This window comes from Bos indicus x Bos taurus, chromosome 2 (assembly GCF_003369695.1).
Source record: "Bos indicus x Bos taurus breed Angus x Brahman F1 hybrid chromosome 2, Bos_hybrid_MaternalHap_v2.0, whole genome shotgun sequence".
NCBI lineage: Eukaryota > Metazoa > Chordata > Mammalia > Artiodactyla > Bovidae > Bos > Bos indicus x Bos taurus.
This window is the reverse complement of record NC_040077.1, coordinates 84,894,291-84,914,945: the sequence shown is the minus strand read 5'-3', so window position 1 is coordinate 84,914,945 and position 20,655 is coordinate 84,894,291. Positions and strand designations below refer to the sequence as shown.

General features: G+C 38.0%; 1 protein-coding gene across 2 annotated transcripts in view; it reads left to right on the top strand.

The window, feature by feature from the left end:
• Positions 1–20,655, top strand: part of HECW2 (HECT, C2 and WW domain containing E3 ubiquitin protein ligase 2) — a 448,549-nt gene that overhangs the window by 175,067 nt on the left and 252,827 nt on the right. For both annotated transcript variants that reach the window (XM_027563360.1, XM_027563352.1), the window contains exon 2: positions 13,492–13,818. In XM_027563360.1, coding sequence (XP_027419161.1) covers positions 13,527–13,818 — 292 coding nt within the window. In that variant the 5' untranslated portion in view covers positions 13,492–13,526. The remainder of the gene's footprint in view (positions 1–13,491; positions 13,819–20,655) is intronic.

Genomic DNA, 20,655 nt, shown 5'->3' with positions numbered 1-20,655 from the left:
ATCACTACAAACAAAGCTAGAGGAGGTGATGGAATTCCAGTTGAGCTATTTCAAATCCTAAAAGATGATGCTGTGAAAGTGCTGCACTCAATATGCCAGCAAATTTGGAAAACTCAGCAATGGCCACAGGACTGGAAAAGGTCAGTTTTCATTCCAATCCCAAAGAAAGGCAATGCCAAAGAATGCTCAAACTACCGCACAATTGCACTCATTTCACACGCTAGTAAAGTAATGCTCAAAATTCTCCAAGCCAGGCTTCAGCAATACGTGAACCATGAACTTCCAGATGTTCAAGCTGCTTTTAGAAAAGGTAGAGGAACAAGAGATCAAATTGCCGACATCCACTGGATCATGGAAAAAGCAAGAGAGTTCCAGAAAAACATCAATTTCTGCTTTATTGATTATGCCAAAGCCTTTGACTGTGTGGATCACAATAAACTTTTGTGGGAATACCAGACCACCTGACCTGCCTCTTGAGAAACCTGTATTCAGGTCAGGAAGCAACAGTTAGACCTGGACATGGAACAACAGACTGGTTCCAAATAGGAAAAGGAGTGCGTCAAGGCTGTATATTGTCACCCTGCTTATTAACTTATATGCAGAGTACATCATAAGAAACCCTGGACTGGGAGAAACACAAGTTGGAATCAAGATTGCCAGGAGAAATATCAGTAACCTCAGATATGCAGATGGCACCACTCTTATGGCAGAAAGCGAAGAAGAGCTAAAGAGCCTCTTGATGAAAGTGAAAGAGGAAAGTGAAAAGTTGGCTTAAAGCTCAACTTTCAGAAAACTAAGATCATGGCATCTGGTCCCATCACTTCAAGGCAAATGGATGGGGAAAAATGGAAACAGTGAGAGACTTTATTTTTGGGGGCTCCAAAATCACTGCAGATGTTGACTGCAGTCATGAAATTAAAAGATGCTTACTCCTTGGAAGGAAAGTTATGGCCAACCTAGACAGCATGTTAAAAAGCAGAGACATTACTTAGCCAACAAAGATCCATCTAGTCAAGGCTATGGTTTTTCCAGTAGTCATGTATGGATGTGAGAGTTGGACTATAAAGAAAGCTGAGCGCCAAAGAATTGATGCTTTTGAACTGTGGTGTTGGAGAAGACTCTTGAGAGTCCCTTGGACTACAAGGAGATCCAACCAGTCCATTCTAAAGGAGATCAGTCCCGGGTGTTCATTGGAAGGACTGATGTTGAAGCTGAAACTCCAATACTTTGGCCACCTGATGCAAAGAGCTGACTCATTTGAAAAGACCCTGGAGGTGGTAAAGATTGAGGGCAGGAGAAGGGGATGACAGAGAATGAGATGGTTGGATGGCATTGCCGACTAAATGGACATGAGTTTGGGTAGGCTCTGAGAGTTGGTGATGGACAGGGAGGCCTGGCATGCTGCAGTTCATGGTGTTGCAGAGTCAGACACGACTGAGTGACTGAACTGAACTGAACTGAACTGGTACTTTAACACCTGAAAAGAGGACATGAGGGGCAGCTTCAGTCACCCCAAGCTCTCTGTTGAATGCCCTGAAATCATTTATTGGTAGACTGTATAGGAGGGATTTTTCTGATCTTAATCATTTTATTAGCACTTCCTTGCTGAGTAAGCTAGCATTGGGTTATGGTTATGAATGATAAACAATGAATAATGAGTATTCTTTCTCTTAGCAAGTAGGCACTGTGAACAGCTACTAGAGTGGGGTCTTAGTTGAGAATTTGGTGAAAACTTTCTTCATCTCCGGCTACCCTGGTGGCTCAACTGGTAAAGAATCTGCCTGCAATGCAGGAGACCTGGGTTCGATCCCTGGATTCAAAAGATCCCCTGGAGAAGGGAACAGCTCCCCACTCCAGTATTCTAGCCTGGAGAATTCCATGGATTGTATAGTCCATGTGGTTGCAAAAAGTCAGACATGACTGAGCGACTTGCACTTCTTCATCTCAGGTGACACCTTGCCTTGCAGGGTCTAATGGCTTGCTGTTTTCTGTTCCCAGACCTCTCACATATCTGCATATTGCAGACACATTATATTTTCTTTAGTGTCTCTTGTCATAAATATAATTCACCCCACTTTGTTTTCCTCATTTATACAGTAAAACACAAATAGAGTTTGAAGTATAATATATGTATATGTGTTGTGTATGTGTATGCATGTGGTGTATTTGAAGAAATTTGAAGGGTTAACAAAGATGTTAGTCATTATTCTTTTTCAGTCTAAGAAGTTAAAATATGAGGGTGCATTTCCAGTCTGTAAAAATCTTTTCATAATGAATATTTTCAGTGTTTGCTGTTTAGGTGAAATTTAATAAATTGACCTCCAGATTCATTAACAAATATATTTTAAATAAAAACACTTGTTTAATGTATTTGTCATCTGCTGCTGTCTTTACCTTCTAAACAAAATCTGCTGCTTTTGGAAATGAAGTTGTATATACTAAGGTGTTTTGCAGTTTGTATAGTAATTATAACTCTCTCGACCTCTGGAATAAAGGTGATTTTGTTTTTGATTGTTGTTTGAGCAGATGTCTGTTAATGTGAGAGAGCAACCTATTGCAGACCTAATCATAATTAGAAGAGGAGAGTGTCCCCCCCCCCCCCCCCCCCAGGGAGTGTTATATCATGTTAAATTGTGTCATTTGGGAATGGGACATAGAGCCCTCACAGTGGGGTGGATTGTCTAAGGAGCTTTAAAGGACCAGCTATCTTTTTAATAAATATGGTGACTACTAATCAGTTTCCCTTACCATTAGCTTCATCTACTAAAGGTTTTCATGGATGACAGTCCAAAGAAAATTTGTCTTTCTTATTACAAAAAGCATAGGTATGAAACCAAGATACCAATGAAGAATTCTTAGATATCAACAGAAAATATGAAGCAGTCATTACCTGTTGTTTGTGTAACACTGATTTTCCCATAAGAGAACATTGCATTGAAATACTGTAGTTATAAACTAAAATTTTAACTGTAGAGTAGTTTAATTTTTAAAATTTTTATGCAACTTTGCAAATTGATTTCTACATCGTATTTGATCTTGTTTATTATGGAGATATGAACTCTTAAAAAATACACTACTTTTATTATAAGGGAAAAATGAAGTTTTCCAAAGCAGGTTTGGTAATGATTACAATGATTAGCCTCATTGTAATCTCAGCATTTTGACTTTATTTCTTTTCCACTAATCCAAGTTATGTAGAGTAAAACATCTAACTGAGGTTTTTAAACACTGAGCTGATCCTTTTAGAGATATATTGCCATAGTCAATTGTAACTAATAAATTCTAAGACCATTACAAGCAGAAACTTGCATTTGAGTATTTCTTTTGTCCCTGGCCTCATAATAACCAGCAACTCAGGCCTACCTTCACAAGAGTCTTTGGGACAGAGTTACTGAGATATATTGCTTTTATTTTAAACACCCAAAGTAGTATTGCTTTTCTCAGCCTCATCAATGCCTCTGGGATTCTGTTTGCAGTTAGATTAAAAATCCAGAATTGAGTCTTAATTTGCTCCCTCACTTTTATCCCCTATATTCAATATGTCACGAAGTTTTGGGGCTCTTTCTTTGAAATATTCCTGATTGACTGTGTTATTACTTTGAAATATTGCTGTTACATGAACTGAATTCTATTCTTAATGAAATCTATTCTTAACACTCAGTGCCAGATGTCTTAACTAATCAGTTAGCTTTTAACTGTTTTCCTCATCTCTGTTTTCTTCCTCTTAAAATCAGTCCTTCATAAGCTTTCAGATTAACTTTCTCATGCTTAAATTTCATATTGTGGTTCCTCTGCTTGAGATCCTGGAATGGCTCCCTGCTCACTGGTGAGGTTCCAAGTAAATTACTTCGTGTTCTTTGCCCAAGTTTCTTCTGATCTTCTCTTCTTTCCCTTGTTTCACATCACACTACATGCAGTGACTGGCTTGAAAGTGCTGGCTCTAAAAGTTCCTTTAAAGTGGGTGGTTTGGAAGTTGGAATTAACTTTGTTTTTAAATAGAAACAATTCTTTAAGAGCTGTGGTTGAGTTCCTTTTAGAATTCAAAATGTAAATATATTTTTGTATATGGTGTTAGAAAGTGTTCTAGTTTCATTCTTTTACAAGTAGTTGACCAGTTTTCCCAGCACTACTTGTTAAAGAGATTGTCTTTTCTCCATTGTATATTCTTGCCTCCTTTGTCAAAGATAAGGTATCCATAGGTGCGTGAATTTATCTCTAGGCTTTCTATTTTGTTCCATTGATCTATATTTCTGTCTTTGTGCCAGTACCATACTGTCTTGATGACTGTAGCTTTGTAGTATAGCCTGAAGTCTGGCAGGTTGATTCCTCCAGTTCCATTCTTCTTTCTCAAGATTGCTTTGGCTATTCAAGGTTTTTGTATTTCCATATAAATTGTGAAGTTATTTGTTCTAGTTCTGTGAAAAATACTGTTGGTAGCTTGATAGGAATTGCATTGAATCTATAGATTGCTTTGGGAAGTATACTCATTTTCACTATACTGATTCATCCAATCCATGAACATAGTGTATTTCTTAAAGATCTAAACGTAAGACCAGAAACTATAAAAGTCCTAGAGGAAAACATAGGCAAAACACTCTCTGACATATATCACAGCAGGATCCTCTATGACCCACCTCCCAGAGTAATGGGAATAAAAGCAAAAATAAACAAACAGGGCCTAATTAAACTTACAAGCTTTTGCACAACAAAGGAAACTATAAGCAAATGAAAAGACAGCCTTCAGAATGGGAGAAAATAATAGCAAATGAAGCAATTGACAAATAATTAATCTCAAAAATATATAAGCAACTCCTGCAGCTCAATTCCAGAAAAATATACGACCCAATCAAAAAATGGGTGAAAGAACTAGACAGACATTTCTCCAAAGAAGACATACAGATGGCTAACAAACACATGAAAAGATGCTCAGCATCACTCATTATCAGAGAAATGCAAATCAAAACCACAATGAGGTACCATCTCAGGCAGGTCAGAATGGCTGCTATCCAAAAATCTACAAACAATAAATGCTGAAGAGGGTGTGGAGAAAAGGGAACCCTCTTACACTGTTGGTGGGAATGCAAACTAGTACAGCCACTATGGAGAACAGTGTGGAGATTCCTTAAAAAACTGGAACTAGAACCGCTATATGACCCAGCAATCCCACTGCTGGACATACACACCGAGGAAACCAGAATTGAAAGAGACACGTGCACCTCAATGTTCATCACAGCACTGTTTATAATAGCCAGGACATGGAAGCAACCTAGATGTCCATCAGCAGATGAATAAGAAAGCTGTGGTACATATACACAATGGAATATTACTCAGCAATTAAAAAGAACACATTTGAATCCATTCTAGTGAGGTGGTGAAACTGGAGCCTATTATCCAGAGTGAAGTAAGTCAGAAAGAAAAACACCAATACAGTATACTAACACATATATATCGAATTTAGAAAGATGGTACGGATAATCCTATATGTGAGACAGCAAAAGAGACACAGATGTCTGCAGAACTTCTGGTTTTCATTTTGTTTCTTCCCTCTCATATCCTCTTCCTTGCTTGCTTCTCCATAACCATCCTTCCAGTTAGGATGTATGAATGCTTTTCATACATTTATTCTTTTCCTCTTATCCTTTAAGACTTACCTCAGAACTCCTTCAGCCAATCTTTTGTCTTGCAGATATTCAGTTTTCTCATCGGAGATGACAGCATTTTTCAAAGTTAATTCATATTATTTTGGGGTCTCACTTGAGATGATGGAAGTGAAAATGTTTTGGAAAATGTACAATATTTTATAAATATTACTGTCACTTCCTGATGCCCCATGAGCATTTACTAGTTCTATCACATACTTGGGGGACAAATTGTACATGTACATGAAGTGTCATTAATACCAGGTTGAATTCTTTCATATGTGAATTATGTGATCTTTCCTCTTAAAGTTCTTGAAGAGTAACGGCCATGTTACATGCCTTAGGGAAAGATAAGAAAGAATTTGAAAGGAAACCTTACTCTCTTGGTAATAAGGAGTTCATGATCTGAGCCACAGTCAGCTCCCGGTCTTGTTTTTGTTGACTATAGAGCTTCTCCATCTTTGGCTGCAAAGAACATAATCAATCTGATTTCAGTGTTGACCATCTGGTAATGTCCATGTGTAGAGTCTTCTCTTGTGTTGTTGGAAGAGGGTATTTGCTATGACCAGTGCATTTTCTTGGCAAAACTCTATTACTTTGCCCTGCTTCATTCCATATTCCAAGGCCAAATTTGCCTATTACTCCAGGTGTTTCTTGACTTCCTACTTTTGCATTCCAGTCCCCTATAATGAAAAGGACATCTTTTTTGGGTGTTAGTTCTAAAAGGTCTTGTAGATCTTCATAGAACCGTTCAGCTTCTTCAGTGTTACTGGTTGGGGCATAGGCTTGGATTACTGTAATATTGAATGGTTTGCCTTGGAAACAAACAGATCATTCTGTCATTTTTGAGACTGGTTCCAAATAGGAAAAGGAGTACGTCAAGGCTGTATATTGTCACCCTGCTTATTTAACTTATATGCAGAGTACATCATGAGAAACGCTGGACTGGAAGAAGCACAAGCTGGAATCAAGATTGCCGGGAGAAATATCAATAACCTCAGATATGCAGATGACACCACCCTTATGGAAGAAAGTGAAGAGGAACTAAAGAGCCTCTTGATGAAAGTGCAAGAGGAGAGTGAAAAAGTTGGCTTAAAATGCAACATTCAGAAAACAGAGATCATGGCATCCTGTCCCATCACTTCATAGGAAATAGATGGGGGAACAGTGGAAACAGTGTCAGACTTTATTTTTTGGGGCTCCAAAATCACTGCAGATGGTGACTGCAGCCATGAAATTAAAAGACGCTTGCTCCTTGGAAGGAAAGTTATGACCAACCTAGATAGCATATTCAAAAGCAGAGACATTACTTTGCCAACAAAGTCCGTCTAGTCAAGGCTATGGTTTTTTCTGTGGTCATGTATGGATGTGAGAGTTGGACTGTGAAGAAGGCTGAGCGCCGAAGAATTGATGCTTTTGAACTGTGGTGTTGGAGAAGACTCTTGAGAGTCCCTTGGCCTGCAAGGAGATCCAACCAGTCCATTCTGAAGGAGATCAGCCCTGGGATTTCTTTGGAAGGAATGATGTTAAAGCTGAAACTCCAGTATTTTGGCCACCTCATACAAAGAGTTGACTCATTGGAAAAGACTCTGATGCTGGGAGGGATTGGGGGCAGGAGGAGAAGGGGATGACAGAGGATGAGATGGCTGGATGGCATCACCGACTTGATGGACGTGAGTCTGAGTGAACTCCGGGAGTTGGTGATGGACAGGGAGGCCTGGTGTGCTGCGATTCATGGGGTCGCAAAGAGTCAGACACAACTGAGCGACTGAACTGAACTGAACTTACTCTCTTTACTGTTTGGTATACTCTGTAGTTTTATGCCAGTCATAGATGCTTCATACGTTTTTTTTTTTTTTTTTGCAGGGTTCAGTTAGCTAGCAAATTCACACAGTTCTAGCTTATTTTTGCTTTTCCACTAAAAATAAATATGTTATTTATTCATTTTTTTTGACCTGTCTGTTGTTTTCTCTCTTTGTAGAAATGAAACTTCACAAGGTAGGGATTTGATCTTTTGCTCTGTTTTATCTTTAATGGCTTTCACAAGGGAGGTACTCAATAAAAGTTTGTTGAATGTGTGAATAAATGAATGAACCCAATAATGATGAGACAATCAAATTTCAACCTTTATCTCTGGCTGGAGGACCAGAGAGTGGCCCTTGTCAGGCCCTTGCTATAGGGCTAAGACTTGGGCTTCATGATAGCTTTTCCTCATTGCCTACAAGGCTCTTTTTTTTCTTTCTGTTTTTGGGACTGTGCTTTGAATAATTGAGGATGCTGATAATCTACTCTCCCAATAATTGTGGGGATCAAGGGAGTACTAAAATCAGTACTACTTGGTATAATTAAAGTAGAATGTCATCACGTAACATTATTAATATTAATAGTTAAACACAATTGAGCACTTATATGCCAGGCACTGTTCTAAATGTTCTACGTGGACTGATTAATTTAGTTTTCTCCAAAATTCTATGTTGCAACCAGGTGTTACTATGTCTCTCTTATACTGATGGGAAGATGTAAGCACAGAGAGTTAAAATAAATTTTCCAAGAAGACAGAGCAACTTAATAGTAGAGAGATGACTGAAACCCATAATCAGAGTTTGGAACTTATTCTTTTTTCCATTGTGTTTTACCTATCTCTCTAATTAAGTAGAGGTCATTAAAAAATAGAATAGTTTTCTTATACATCCCTTTCCCCCTTTTCTTCTAGAGTAGAGTAATTTTCAGGTATTTTTCGTTGTTGCTTAAAGCAGTAAAGGTTCTGGCCTATTTCTTCCAGGGAAATAGCTTAGTTACGTACAGCCTGCATTTTCCATTTGACTACAATGTGTTAGGAGTTAATTATTTATAGTGCTTGTTGAAGCTGATGTGGTGCTGAGCTCACTCTGGGTTTACAGACAAAGAATGGCCTGTTGAAATTCACTCAAATGAAAATTTCATGAAACCTCACATTAGAGGTTGACCTGAATTTTAGGCTTCATGGATTTGAAGTTGTGTAACAGTTACGGGTTATATGATGTCAGAATTACTATGTACCACATCAGAAAGCAATAGTTAAATTTATGAAGAGGAGTATTAGTTTCTCTGTTCACTTTATTTCTGTCCTTTTTACACAGGACATCTTGCCCACCAATCCCAGTGATTTTTTAAATTCAAGTATAGTGCTAAAAGTGTGAGATCAACTTTATCACATAAATTAATTGAATAAATATATTTGTAAGTACTGTGACCTTGGCAGTGGCAGAATTTTCCCCTTCACCCAAGTGTTTGTGAAAATGGATGAGGGGATGGGAAAAATTAGGGAATCCTTCTCTTTTCTTCCCTCAGACTAGGTATCCAAGACTATTAGTTAATAATGTAACCATTGAACCCAGGATTACTTTTTTTTTTTAATGGAAGTTCTAGTTAATTTTCTAGAACACCTTACAGGAGTGGTCTTTTGAAAAGATGTAATATGTTGAAGAGGCTAGCAGGTACTGGGGATGCAGAGTAAATGTTAAACCCATAAACCTATTGGTGAATGAAGTAGTCATGAAAGAGGTAGTGAAGAAGAGAGCCATATTCATTCTATGTAGAGCCATACATTATAATTTCATGGCTACAGTCAACCATCTACAGTGATTTTGGAGCCCAACAAAATAAAGTCTGTCACTGTTTCCATTGTTTCCCCATCTATTTTCCATGAAGTGATATGACCAGATGCCATGATCTTCGTTTTTTTAATAAAGTACAGAGGTCTTGGAAAGAATCTCTGTCAGAGTCTGGCAATGGAGAAGAAAAAGGGTATCTATGACTAGACTCAAAGTGAGCCAGCAGGGGGCTGAATCTAAGTTCAAACAGGAAAGGCTTTGTTCTTTTAGATGGGAGCCAAAGGAAATAACATCATGATCTAGATGGTAGAAATATTGTGGACCAGTTAGAAATCAGGGGTGGCAAAGGACAGGCCCAAAAAAGGGACTCAAGGTGTTAATTCATGAGTATCTAGGAGATAGTAAGGAGTGTCTCCTAGGAACTTAACGGGTATCTTGGAGAAGGATGCTCACTGGTCACTGATCTGCTTATTCAACATTTATTGATACCTACTTTGTACTACCTACTGGTCCAAATTGGGAAAGGAGTATGTCAAGGCTGTATATTGTCTTGCTACTTATTTAACTTATATGTAGAGTACATCATGTGAAATGCTGGGTATATGCAGAGTACATCATGTGAAATGCTGGGTATATGCAGAGTACATCATGTGAAATGCTGGATGAAGCATAAACTGGAACCAAGATTGTCGGGACAAATATCAATAACCTCAGATATGCAGATGAAAACACCCTTATGGCAGAAAGCAAAGAGAAACTAAAGAGCCTTTTGATGAAAGTAAAAAAGGAGCATGAAAAAGCTGGCTTAAAACTCACCATTCAAAAAATGAAGATCATGGCATCGGTCTCATCACTTCATGGCAAATAGATGGGGAAACAATGGAAGCAGTAACAAACTTTATTTTCTTGGGCTCCAAAATCACTGCAGATGGTGATTGCAGCCATGAAATTAAAAGATGCTTGCTTGGAAGAAAAGCTATGACTGGCTTAGACAGCATATTAAAAAGCGGAGACATTACTCTGCAAACAAAGGTCTATCTGGTTAAAGCTATGGCTTTTCCAGTAGTCATGTATGGATGTGAGAAAGTATAAAGAAAGTATAAAGTGTAAAGTATACTGAGTATACTTTATATAAAGTATAAAGAGTACATATAAAGTATATACTCTTTAGTATATAGAGTATATATACTCTATAAAGTATATATAGAGTATATATATAAAGTATATATATAGTATATATATATATATAAAGTATATAGAGTATATACTTTATACTCTATATAAAGTATAAAGAAAGCTGAGTGCCAAAGAATTGATAGTTTTGAACTCTGGTGTTGGAGAAGACTCTTGAGAGACCGTTGGACTGCAAGGAGATCCAACCAGTCAATCCTAAAGGAAATCAGTCCTGAATATTCATTGGAAGGGCTGATGCTGAAACTGAGGCTCCAATACTGTGGCTGCCTGATGCAAAGAACTGACTCACTGGAAAAGATCCTGATGTTGGGAAAAATTGAAGGCAGGAGGAGAAGGGGATGACAGAGGATTAGATGATGGGATGGCATCACCAGCTTAATGGACATGAGTTTGAGCAAAGTCTAGGAGTTGGTGCTGAATGGGGAAGCTTGGTGTGCTGTGGTCCATGGGGTTGCAAAGAGTTGGACACAACTGAGCGACTGAACTGAACTGTTTACGAGGCACTGTTGGAAACGCTGGGGATGAAGCTATGACCAAACATGCATTTGTGAAGCTTACATTCTTTTTTTTTTTTTTAATTCTCAGCTTTATTGTGGTATAATTGATAATACAATTGTAAGATATTTAACATTTCACCATGATGATTTGATATTTGTGTACATTGTGAAAGGATTCCCACCATCCCGTTAATGAACACCTTCATCACCTCTTTTATTATTTTTTTTTGATAAGTACATTTAAATTCTGCTCTCTTAGCAAATTTCAATTATATAATATGGTGTCATTAACTGTAGTCCTTCATCGTTCACTTTAGCTCCTCAAACCTTATTCATCTGAAAATTGAGAGTTTGTAGCCTTTACCAACCTCCCCATTATTCCCATCTTGCAGGCCATGGTTACCACTCTTTTGGTTTGTTTCTAGGTGTTTGACTTTTCTTTTTAAATTAGATTCCACATATAAGTGAGATAATTTCTTTCTCTGACTTATTTCACTTAGCATGATGCTTCAGTGTTCAGCTGTGTTGTTCCAAACAGCAGGATTTTCTTCTTTCTCACAGCTGGATAATATTCCAATGTATGTATTGCATACATACATCAATATTGCATCTTCTTTATCGATTTATTCGTTAAATGACACTTGGGTTGTCTACATATTTTGGCTATTTCAAATGACACAGCAGTGAACATGGGAGTGTAGATGTCCCTTTGAGATCCCGTTTTCATTTCTTTTGGGTGTATACCCAGAAGTGGAATTGCTGTATCACTGCTGTTGTTGTTGTTGTTCAGTTGCCCAGTCACGTTCAAGTCTTGGGGACCCCATGGACCGCAGCAAGCCAGGCCTCCCTGTCCCTCAACATCTCCCCGAATTTGCCCAGGTTCATGTTCATTGCATCGGTGATGCTGTCCAGCCATCTCATCCTTTGATGCCCTGTTCTCCTCCTGCCCTCAATCTTTCCCAGCATCAGGGACTTTTCCAATGAGTTGTCTGTTCACATTAGATGACCAAAATACTGGAGCTTTAGCTTCAGCATCAGCCCTTCCAGTGAATATTCAGGGTTGATCTCCCTTAAGATTGACTGATTTGATCTCCTTGCTATATCATATGGTAGTTCTATTTTTAATATTTTGAAAAATCTCCATATGGTTTTCCATAATGGCTGTACTGATTTACATTTCCTCCAACAGTGCAGGAGAGTTTCCTTTTCTCCATGTCGTAGCCAACATTTGTTATTTGTTTGGTTTTTGATGGTAGCCATTCTGACAGGTATGAGGGGATATCTCATTGTGGTTTTGAATTGCATTTCCCTGATGATTAGTAATTTTGAGCATTTTTTCTTGTGCCTGTTTGCCATCTGTATGTGTTCTTTGGGAAAATGTCTATTCAGGTCTTCTGCCTATATTTTAATTGGGTTGTTTGTTTTTTTTTGATATTGAGTTGCATGAGCTCTTTGTATATTTTTGCTCCTTATCAGATTATTTAGCTCCTTATCAGTATATATCATCTCCTCATGTTTAGCTCCTTATCAGTCATATCATTTACAAATATTTTCTTCCATTCAGTAGGTTGTTCTTTTGTTTCATCAGTGATTTCCTTTACTGTGCCAAAACTTTTAAGTTTAGTTAGATACCATTTATTTACTTTTGCTTTTGTTTCCTTTGCCTTAGGAAACAGAACCAAAAAAAATATTGCAATGATTTATGTCAAAGAAATTTTGGTCTGTGTTTTCTTCTAGGAGTTTTATGGTTTCAGGTCTTCAAGTTTTTAATCCATTTTCAGTTGATTTTTTGTGTATGGTGCAAGGTAGTGGTCCAGTTGCATTCTTCTCACATGGTTGCCCAGTTTTTCCAATCACCTTTTATTGAGGAGACTATGCTTTCCTCAAGCTTACCTTCTTGTGGGGGAAAATACACAAGAACCAAATAAGTGCATGGTGCTCTGTGGTACAGCAGATCATAGTAATTGCTTTTGAGAAAAGTAAAGCAAGGAAGGAGGGGTGGGAAATGCTTGGATGTTGCAGTTTTAAATGGAATGGTCAACTATATGTAAGTGAGGAGGTAACATTTGGGCAAGTTCCTGAAGAAGGATTTGGTGGGTTTTATTCCTATGAGAAGGAAATTGAGCACATGAACTTGTCCTCACTGGTGTATTTCAACTCTGTTTAACATGGGTCAAAATTTTCTGTCTTGCTATTTTAAAATTAAATTGCATCAACAAATAAATATGTGAGTTGGGTGAAGGAGAGGAGGATGCTATTTCTGAAGGAGAAAGGATAGACATAAAAGGGATGGTAGGGAAAGCCCCTTCTTAATTGCTATGAGGACACTGTGCCCAGTAATGAAATTGAGGCCACAGGTGTTTGATGACCTTTGCCATCATGTGACCTCAGCCTATGAAAGTTGTTTCTGACATCATCAGTTGACAGTAGAGTAGTAGGTTTTATTTTGACAGCAGATTATTGCATGGGTTAGGCTTTAACAAACACTCATAAAGTCATTGTCTGGGAAGCTTAAATGTAATTCCTTGCATTGTAATGCTAATGCTTTGTATGTGTTTGTCTCTACAGCTTTGTAGGAAGTCAACTTCAGAGAGGCAGACGGGATGGCTAGCTCAGCCCGGGAGCACCTGCTTTTTGTAAGGCGTCGAAATCCCCAGATGCGGTACACCCTGAGTCCAGAGAACCTCCAGAGCCTGGCTGCCCAGAGTTCCATGACCGAGAATATGACCCTACAGCGGGCCAACAGCGACACAGATCTGGTGACCTCTGAGAGCCGCTCCAGCTTGACGGCCAGCATGTATGAGTACACACTGGGGCAAGCCCAGAACCTCATCATCTTCTGGGACATTAAAGAGGAGGTGGATCCCAGTGATTGGATAGGACTGTATCACATAGGTGAGTCAAACGAACTGGACTTGCTTGTGACTTAGCGCATACATTTTGCTCTGACATTATACTATTCTGTGTTTTCTCCTGGGAAGAAATTCACATACCTAAGTTAAAACAGCCATATCCTGGAAATTTTTTTCTTCTTTGGGGTAGGGGAAACAACAATTATAAATAACTTTGCTGATATGAATTCTGTGGTTAATTTCTACCCTAATTAAATGTCAGAACCTGCAGTATTTTCTTTTTAAAACTTCACTTTACCCTTGATCATTAGCTGCATTTTGAAAAGAGGTGGCTATAAACATTTACTAGTATTTTTAAACCAATGAAAAAGATGTTTGGATTTAGATAACTGATATAAAAAATGTTCTGTATTTTCATAAGGTTGAATTACATTAAGAATAACTTGCAGTCTAAAGTATCTTTTTATTTCAAAATTCCTTGATGGGTTCTAGATCAATTAGGTAAAGAAAGTGTCATAGTCTTCTAACAAATGACTTAGAAATATAGGTTGCTATTTGTTTTAATGAAAGTGTCCCAACCCTGTTTAGCTGATTTGCATCTCTTTTCATAGGTGAGTTCATGATGAATGACCATGTGCCAGAAAATATAATATCTGTTACTTGAGTTGAAAGCAGAAGTAAAACCTACTAACCAGTCATAAAGAAATCTAAATCAAATCTAGTAAGAAAATCTTAACATTCCCCAAAGTTTGAGAGCTTTATTGCTGCATGAAGGGAGTTCTTTAAAAAAAAAAAAATTAACAACAGATGTCTTATCAGAAGACATTGTTCCTTTCAATGTAGATTATAAGCCAAGCACTTTATGTGTGTGTGTGTGTGTGTGAACAGAGTGGGAGTAGGGTGGGAAAACTAGTTTATGCACTGCTTCTCTACAGGGGCAATTTGCCTACTTCCTCTATGGGACATTTGGCAGTGTTTGGCGATGTTTTTGTTTGGCAGAACTGGATGGGGAAATGGGAGATCAGTGATGCTGCCAAACATCTTACAATGCAGAGGACACCCCCTCACAACAAAGAATTATCTATCCTCACATGTCCGCACACTGTTGAGAAACCCTAGTTGAGGCAAAGTAATACCCTTGATTGCACTTTGTTTCTCTGGACAATTTTAGATTGACTAAAATAAAATTGATTTGTATTTACTTATGTAAATTTTAATGCTGAATCATGCTAGATAGCAAGAAATCAAAACAAAAATTCAATGAATTTTAATTTTTCTATTTCCTCTTATGACAAAAAGAAAAAGGGGAGGAAAAGTCTTCAGAGTTCCCTGGTGTGTTTAAATATATGTTTAGTGAGGGAGATATATAATTTTAAAATTATATGTTTATATCTAATATCTATTCTGTTCGCAAAAGAATATTGCAGTTTTGATGTGACTTTAGAGGTAACTCTTGTGGTTTTGATGTAATTTTGCCCTTTTGGATTTTATGAAACATTTTTCTTTTCACTTTTCTCATATTTTTTCCTTTTTTTTCCTCACTTAAGATTTTGTAATGCTTAATATGAAGCTACAAATAGCATATTGTCTTTTCTTAGATGATTTTTTTATGTGATATTTTTTGGGATACAATTTTATTTTCTTGCATAGAGTGATTCCTTTTTTGTGTGTGAATATTTTAATTTGTAGGCTCCCCTGGTGGCTTAGTGGTAAAGAGTCTGCCTGCCAAAGTAGGAGAAGTGGGTTTGATCCCTGGGTCAGGATGATCTTCTGGAGAAGGAAAGGCAACCCACTTCAGTATTCTTGCCTGGGAAATCCCATGGACAGAAGAGCCTGATGGCTACAGTCCATGGGGTTGCAAAAGAAATGGAGATGATTTAGCAACTAAACAACTACAACAATTTAATCTGTAAGATGCTAGAATCACTTGACAATGATTCCTATTACTATATTATAATATAAACTATATTACTTTATAGTTTTTCCCCCACCGTCTTTCTGTTTCTGCATCCCTCTTGTTTTATTTCCTTATCTATATTTAACTGAGAAGGAACTAAGGAAAGGAAGGCCAAGTTTATCTTATTCCCAAGTGACCAAAGTCACAAAATCTTGGTGTTCTTGTATTTATTTCACTTTCTAGAGTATAGATCAGAGGTCTGAATCGAGAATTAGCCCAAGGATATAGCTAGGAAAATATTTTGGCAAATATATCTTTTGAAAAGTGCTATTCTCCTTTAGTTAATTTCAAGTTTTCTCTGTGTCTTTCTTACAAATCATCATCATATTTTTGGTTCCCTGTATGTAATGTCTCTTTTTTTCCCTTTGGCTACTTTCAATATTTTTCTCTTTATCTTAGTTTTCAGCAGTTTGTCTATAATGTACCTAGGTGTGATTTTCTTTTTATTTATATTGGTTGGGATTCTTTAAACTTTTTAAGTAAAAATTTTTAATGAAAATTGTGATAAGTTTGGTCATGAATCCTTTGGATATTTTTTTTTTTCTGAGAACTTCTTTTTCTGAGACTTTAGTTATACATATGTTACTTGTTGTTCTTTAAGGTTCTGAGGCTCTGGTTAATTTTTCTTTAATCTCTTTAGTATTCGAATTCAACTTAGTTTGCCAGCTTTTCTTTTTGTTTTTCTTCATTCTCCTGTTAGTCCTGTTCAGCGGATTTAAAAATTTCAGTTATTTGACTTTTCATTGATAGACTATGTATTTCCCTTTTTATAGTTTTAATTTCTCTTATGAGAGTCTGGTATATCTTAACTCTGTCAGGCCATATCTTTTTTCAGTTACTTGAATTGGTTTGAATGCATCTGCTTTAAATTCTCTGCTATATCCAGTCTTAGAGGGGGCTTGTCTAAGGGTCTGTTTTTATTGTCTGTTTTTCTGTTGACTGTGAGTCCCATTTTCCTGTTTCTTTGCATTTTTTCACTTTACAGTGGACATTGAGGATTCTGTATTGTAGAAATTCTGAGTTCTGTGGCATACTTTTAATTTTAATGTTTATTTTTATTCTGGTTGGATGATTTATTTCCCTGAACTTACTAGCTATGATTTAACACTTGGTTAGAATGTATCTGTGGAAAGCCTAATATAGTTATCCAGCTCTTCTAACTTAATGGGATTCAGTCTTCAGGTTTAGTCTCCTTTATGGATTTTGTTAGGACTTGATTTGGGGCTTTGTTAGAGTAGGTCTTTTGTGGGCTTTACTCTAGGACTTTGTGCTTATTCCTAAGTAATGCCATTTCTGATGTCTTAGCCAGATGCCTGGAACGTTAACCATTCTCTCTGGCTGGGCTGTAATTCCATTGTTCTCCAGAACTGCTTGACTACTTTAACTCTATTGCACTCTCAGCCCTGGAGCAGCTACTCTCTGGAAAGCCTTGGTAGTCTCACCCTGCACGTATGCAGCCAGACCACGGCCAAAGGCTTGTGGGTGATCCCCTTTATTCCCTCCTCACTCTTTCCAGTGCCTTGCCTGCAGATTCTAGCCACTTCAGTTGACCCAAACTCTGATTGCTGCCTCCTTAGCTCATTAGAACTGTCATGAACTCTAGCTCCCTGTGCTGCACTCAGGAAATTGTTCCCCAGATAAGATCAGGATGGTCATGGAGTCACCTTATAAGTTTCCCTTCTCTCTGGGATTTTAGTCTATTGTGCAATGTCATAAAATAACTGCTTACTAGTTTTACAGTCATTTCATTAGGAAGACAAGTCTGGAACTAATTACTACAATATGGCCTGGAGCAGAAGTTTCTCCCCTACTTTTGATTTAGGATGGGTGATAAGAGGTTCCGCTTAATTTCCCCATCTAGCCATTTCCAGAGAACTCTGAATAAATAATAAATGGTAGTTTGAGTCCCATATGTTTGTCTCCTTAGTATATTTTCAGATTGTTTTAGATCCCTAGCATGGAAGAGGGGTGAGGAGTTAGTGCCCTCAGACCTCTTAAAAGGATGGATGAACACAGAGACAAGAATTCAGGAATAGAAGTATCATGTAGGTAGAATGAGATATGTGGTATTTTCAGACACACTATTGGTTTTTAACAGGTCTTCCACAATAAATGACTTTAAAAGGCCCAGGTACTAACATCTGAAATATTAAGCATGGGTCATTTATATAGTTGCAGAACCACAGCTGTGTTTAAAAGAAAGATTGACTTATCTGGGACCTCAAAGTGAGAGTAAGAGGCCTTGATTTAAGGAGAGATAGCCCTTTCTCTCCTGGGGCTAGTTCATCTCATTCTGGATGGATTATTTTGACTTCTAGACTGGAGACAGCCTTACTTCTGTGACAACTTGGCCATCCCATGTGGTAAGGGAGGGATGGCAGCTCTGTGGTCTTTAACTGACAGCCATTTCCTGATTCCTGCTTCATTATGGGTTTAGGAGGTGGGCAGCAAGCCCTTGATTTCAGGGCAAGTAGGCCCTCTCTAGACTTAAGAAGGGTCTAAACTGATGTGGCAGTCCAAGTAGTGAGTAGTCTAGGAGTGCACATGTGACCCAGTTCTGGCCAGTGATGTGTAAAGGGAAGACTTTGGGGCAACTTCCTTTTCCAAGGAAAAGCCAAAGCCTCATGAAGAGGCTTTAACCCCCACTTTCTTTTGTGCTTGTGACTCTGGTGAAAGGATGTGATGTCTTGACTTGTTATATACATGTAACCACCATAGGTTATCAGTCAGGAAGATTAAGAGTCAAGGATTACAGAGAAGAAAGAAAGAGCTTGGACTGGCACTCCAAAGGAAAAAATCTTCACCCGTGTTTAAGTCATCAGTAGTGAGTGAACTCCGGGAGTTGGTGATGCACAGGGAGGCCTGGCGTGCTGCGATTCATGGGGTCGCAGAGTCGGACACGACTGAGCGACTGAACTGAACTGTACTGAACTGAGTGAGCCTTTCTTGTACCAGCAGTCCTTCCTAACTGAGCTCCTGGGATGGCTATTAAGATGAGAAAGGAAAAAAGAGGAACACAACTGCTGTCAAAGGCAGGATGAAAAGTGAGTGGGCTACCTCTGTAGTTACTGCTTCAGAAATAGTTTGGGCTGCTTTAATATAGGTAAAAACCACTCGGTTGTTTTCACGAGAAGTAACAAAATTTAACATAAAATTTTCAAAGTAGCAACTCCAACCTACGTGGAAATTTTCAAAAGTTTAATAAAATCAATGACATGATGGGAAAAATCTTCCAAATGAGTATTTAGTAATTTTAAAATATGCAAAACAGTTTTATTGGTCCCTGTTAAAGGGAGATAGGGTAGATGATGAATTTAGAGAAGACCTGAAAGTAAAGAATGAATGCAGGGCTAGGATGGGAAAAGAATGTTGGCGTCTGCCTTAGTGACGTCCTGAATTTAAGGCTGTCATGACTAAAGGAATATGCATAACATGTTCTCTCTTGGGCTCTGTGAAATAAGTTTCATAAACGCACATACAGCAGGAATAGCTTCAGGTTTCTATACCTCTTAGTAGGAAGCAGCCACTCCTTTTCAGCTGTGTCCTGAGAAGCCAGATTGTTTCCTAGCAACATCTAGGTTTATTTGTGGAACTGAGAGATGGTCTCTATAGAAATAAGTCCCAAAGGGGAAGGATTTGGGTGGAATATAGGGCTGGTGAGGTGTGGCTTATTGGCACAGTGTGCATTTTGATTGTTGTTTCTCTTGGCTTACATTTTCTTCCTACCTAGAAGTATGATTTGTTTTTGTTTAGCTAATTGCTAATGTTTTGCACTGTTCAGTTTGCTCTGAATGACTTTTAGCCCTACTAATCTGGAGGGAAAACATGTCCTTCTGGATCAGAAGTAAGAATCTTGAGACAGTTTGGGCAATGTAGAGATCCTATTGGGAGTACAAAGAAAAAATGTTGAAAATGTCAAAACACTATCTGGGGAAACTTTGACTGTGAACATTGTTCTTAAAACAGAAGCTAATTATATTTTCTCCCTCCAGAAAGTCTCATGTACACCCAAGATTTCCAGAGATGATCACAATGTACCTATAGCCCTGAATCTCCAAATTATAGCCACTAATACCTTGCAGATAGCTTCCAGAAATCACTAGATTTATAATTTGTCTCCAAAATTAGAATTGACCCCTCACAAATTTAATACTGCTACTCATTGCCTCCACCTAAACTCTCCAAATAAAAAAAGCCAAATGCTTTTATTGTGTAAGAACTCTTGGATAATCAGCACGGACAGCTTTCCATGAAAAATCAAATGGACACTTTTTAAAGAGGGGCAGAAAATATTAAATTTGTTTCAGGCTCACTATTAAATTCCCCTTAACCTTTTATCTTGTGCTTGTTTTTTGGATTCTTCAAAAGAAAAATACTTCAAGAAGCTTTATTTGCCATTTCTCATGTGCAGGCCACTTCAGGTACATGGGCTGAACTGTTTGTTACTGATCTGTGACTCAGTAAGAAACTTTCTCTAGAATTTAAATCAATGTGGAAGCTTCCTTCATTGAGAAGATCTTGCTGTAAAAAATCATCTAAACTAAATAATGGGCTTACTGATGTAGGTATTTCACATTCTGGATCAGCTTATTCTCTTGTCATGGATCAGTAGCAAAAAGATAATTTACCAATATTGTTTGAGTATACCTCTCAGCATCTGTGTTGACTGTATCTCTAAAGACTGTTGTTCAGTTACTAAATTGTGTCCGACTCTCTGTGACCCCATGAACTGCAGCATGCCAGGCTTTCCTGTCCTTCACTATATCTTGGAGTTTCCTTAAACTCATGTCTGTTGAGTCAGTGATGCCATCCAACTGTCTCATCCTCTGTCAGCCCCCTCTCTTGTCCTCAATCTTTCCCAACATGGGGGTCTTTGCCAGTGAGTTGGCTTTTCGCATCAGGTGGCCAAAGTATTGGAGCTTC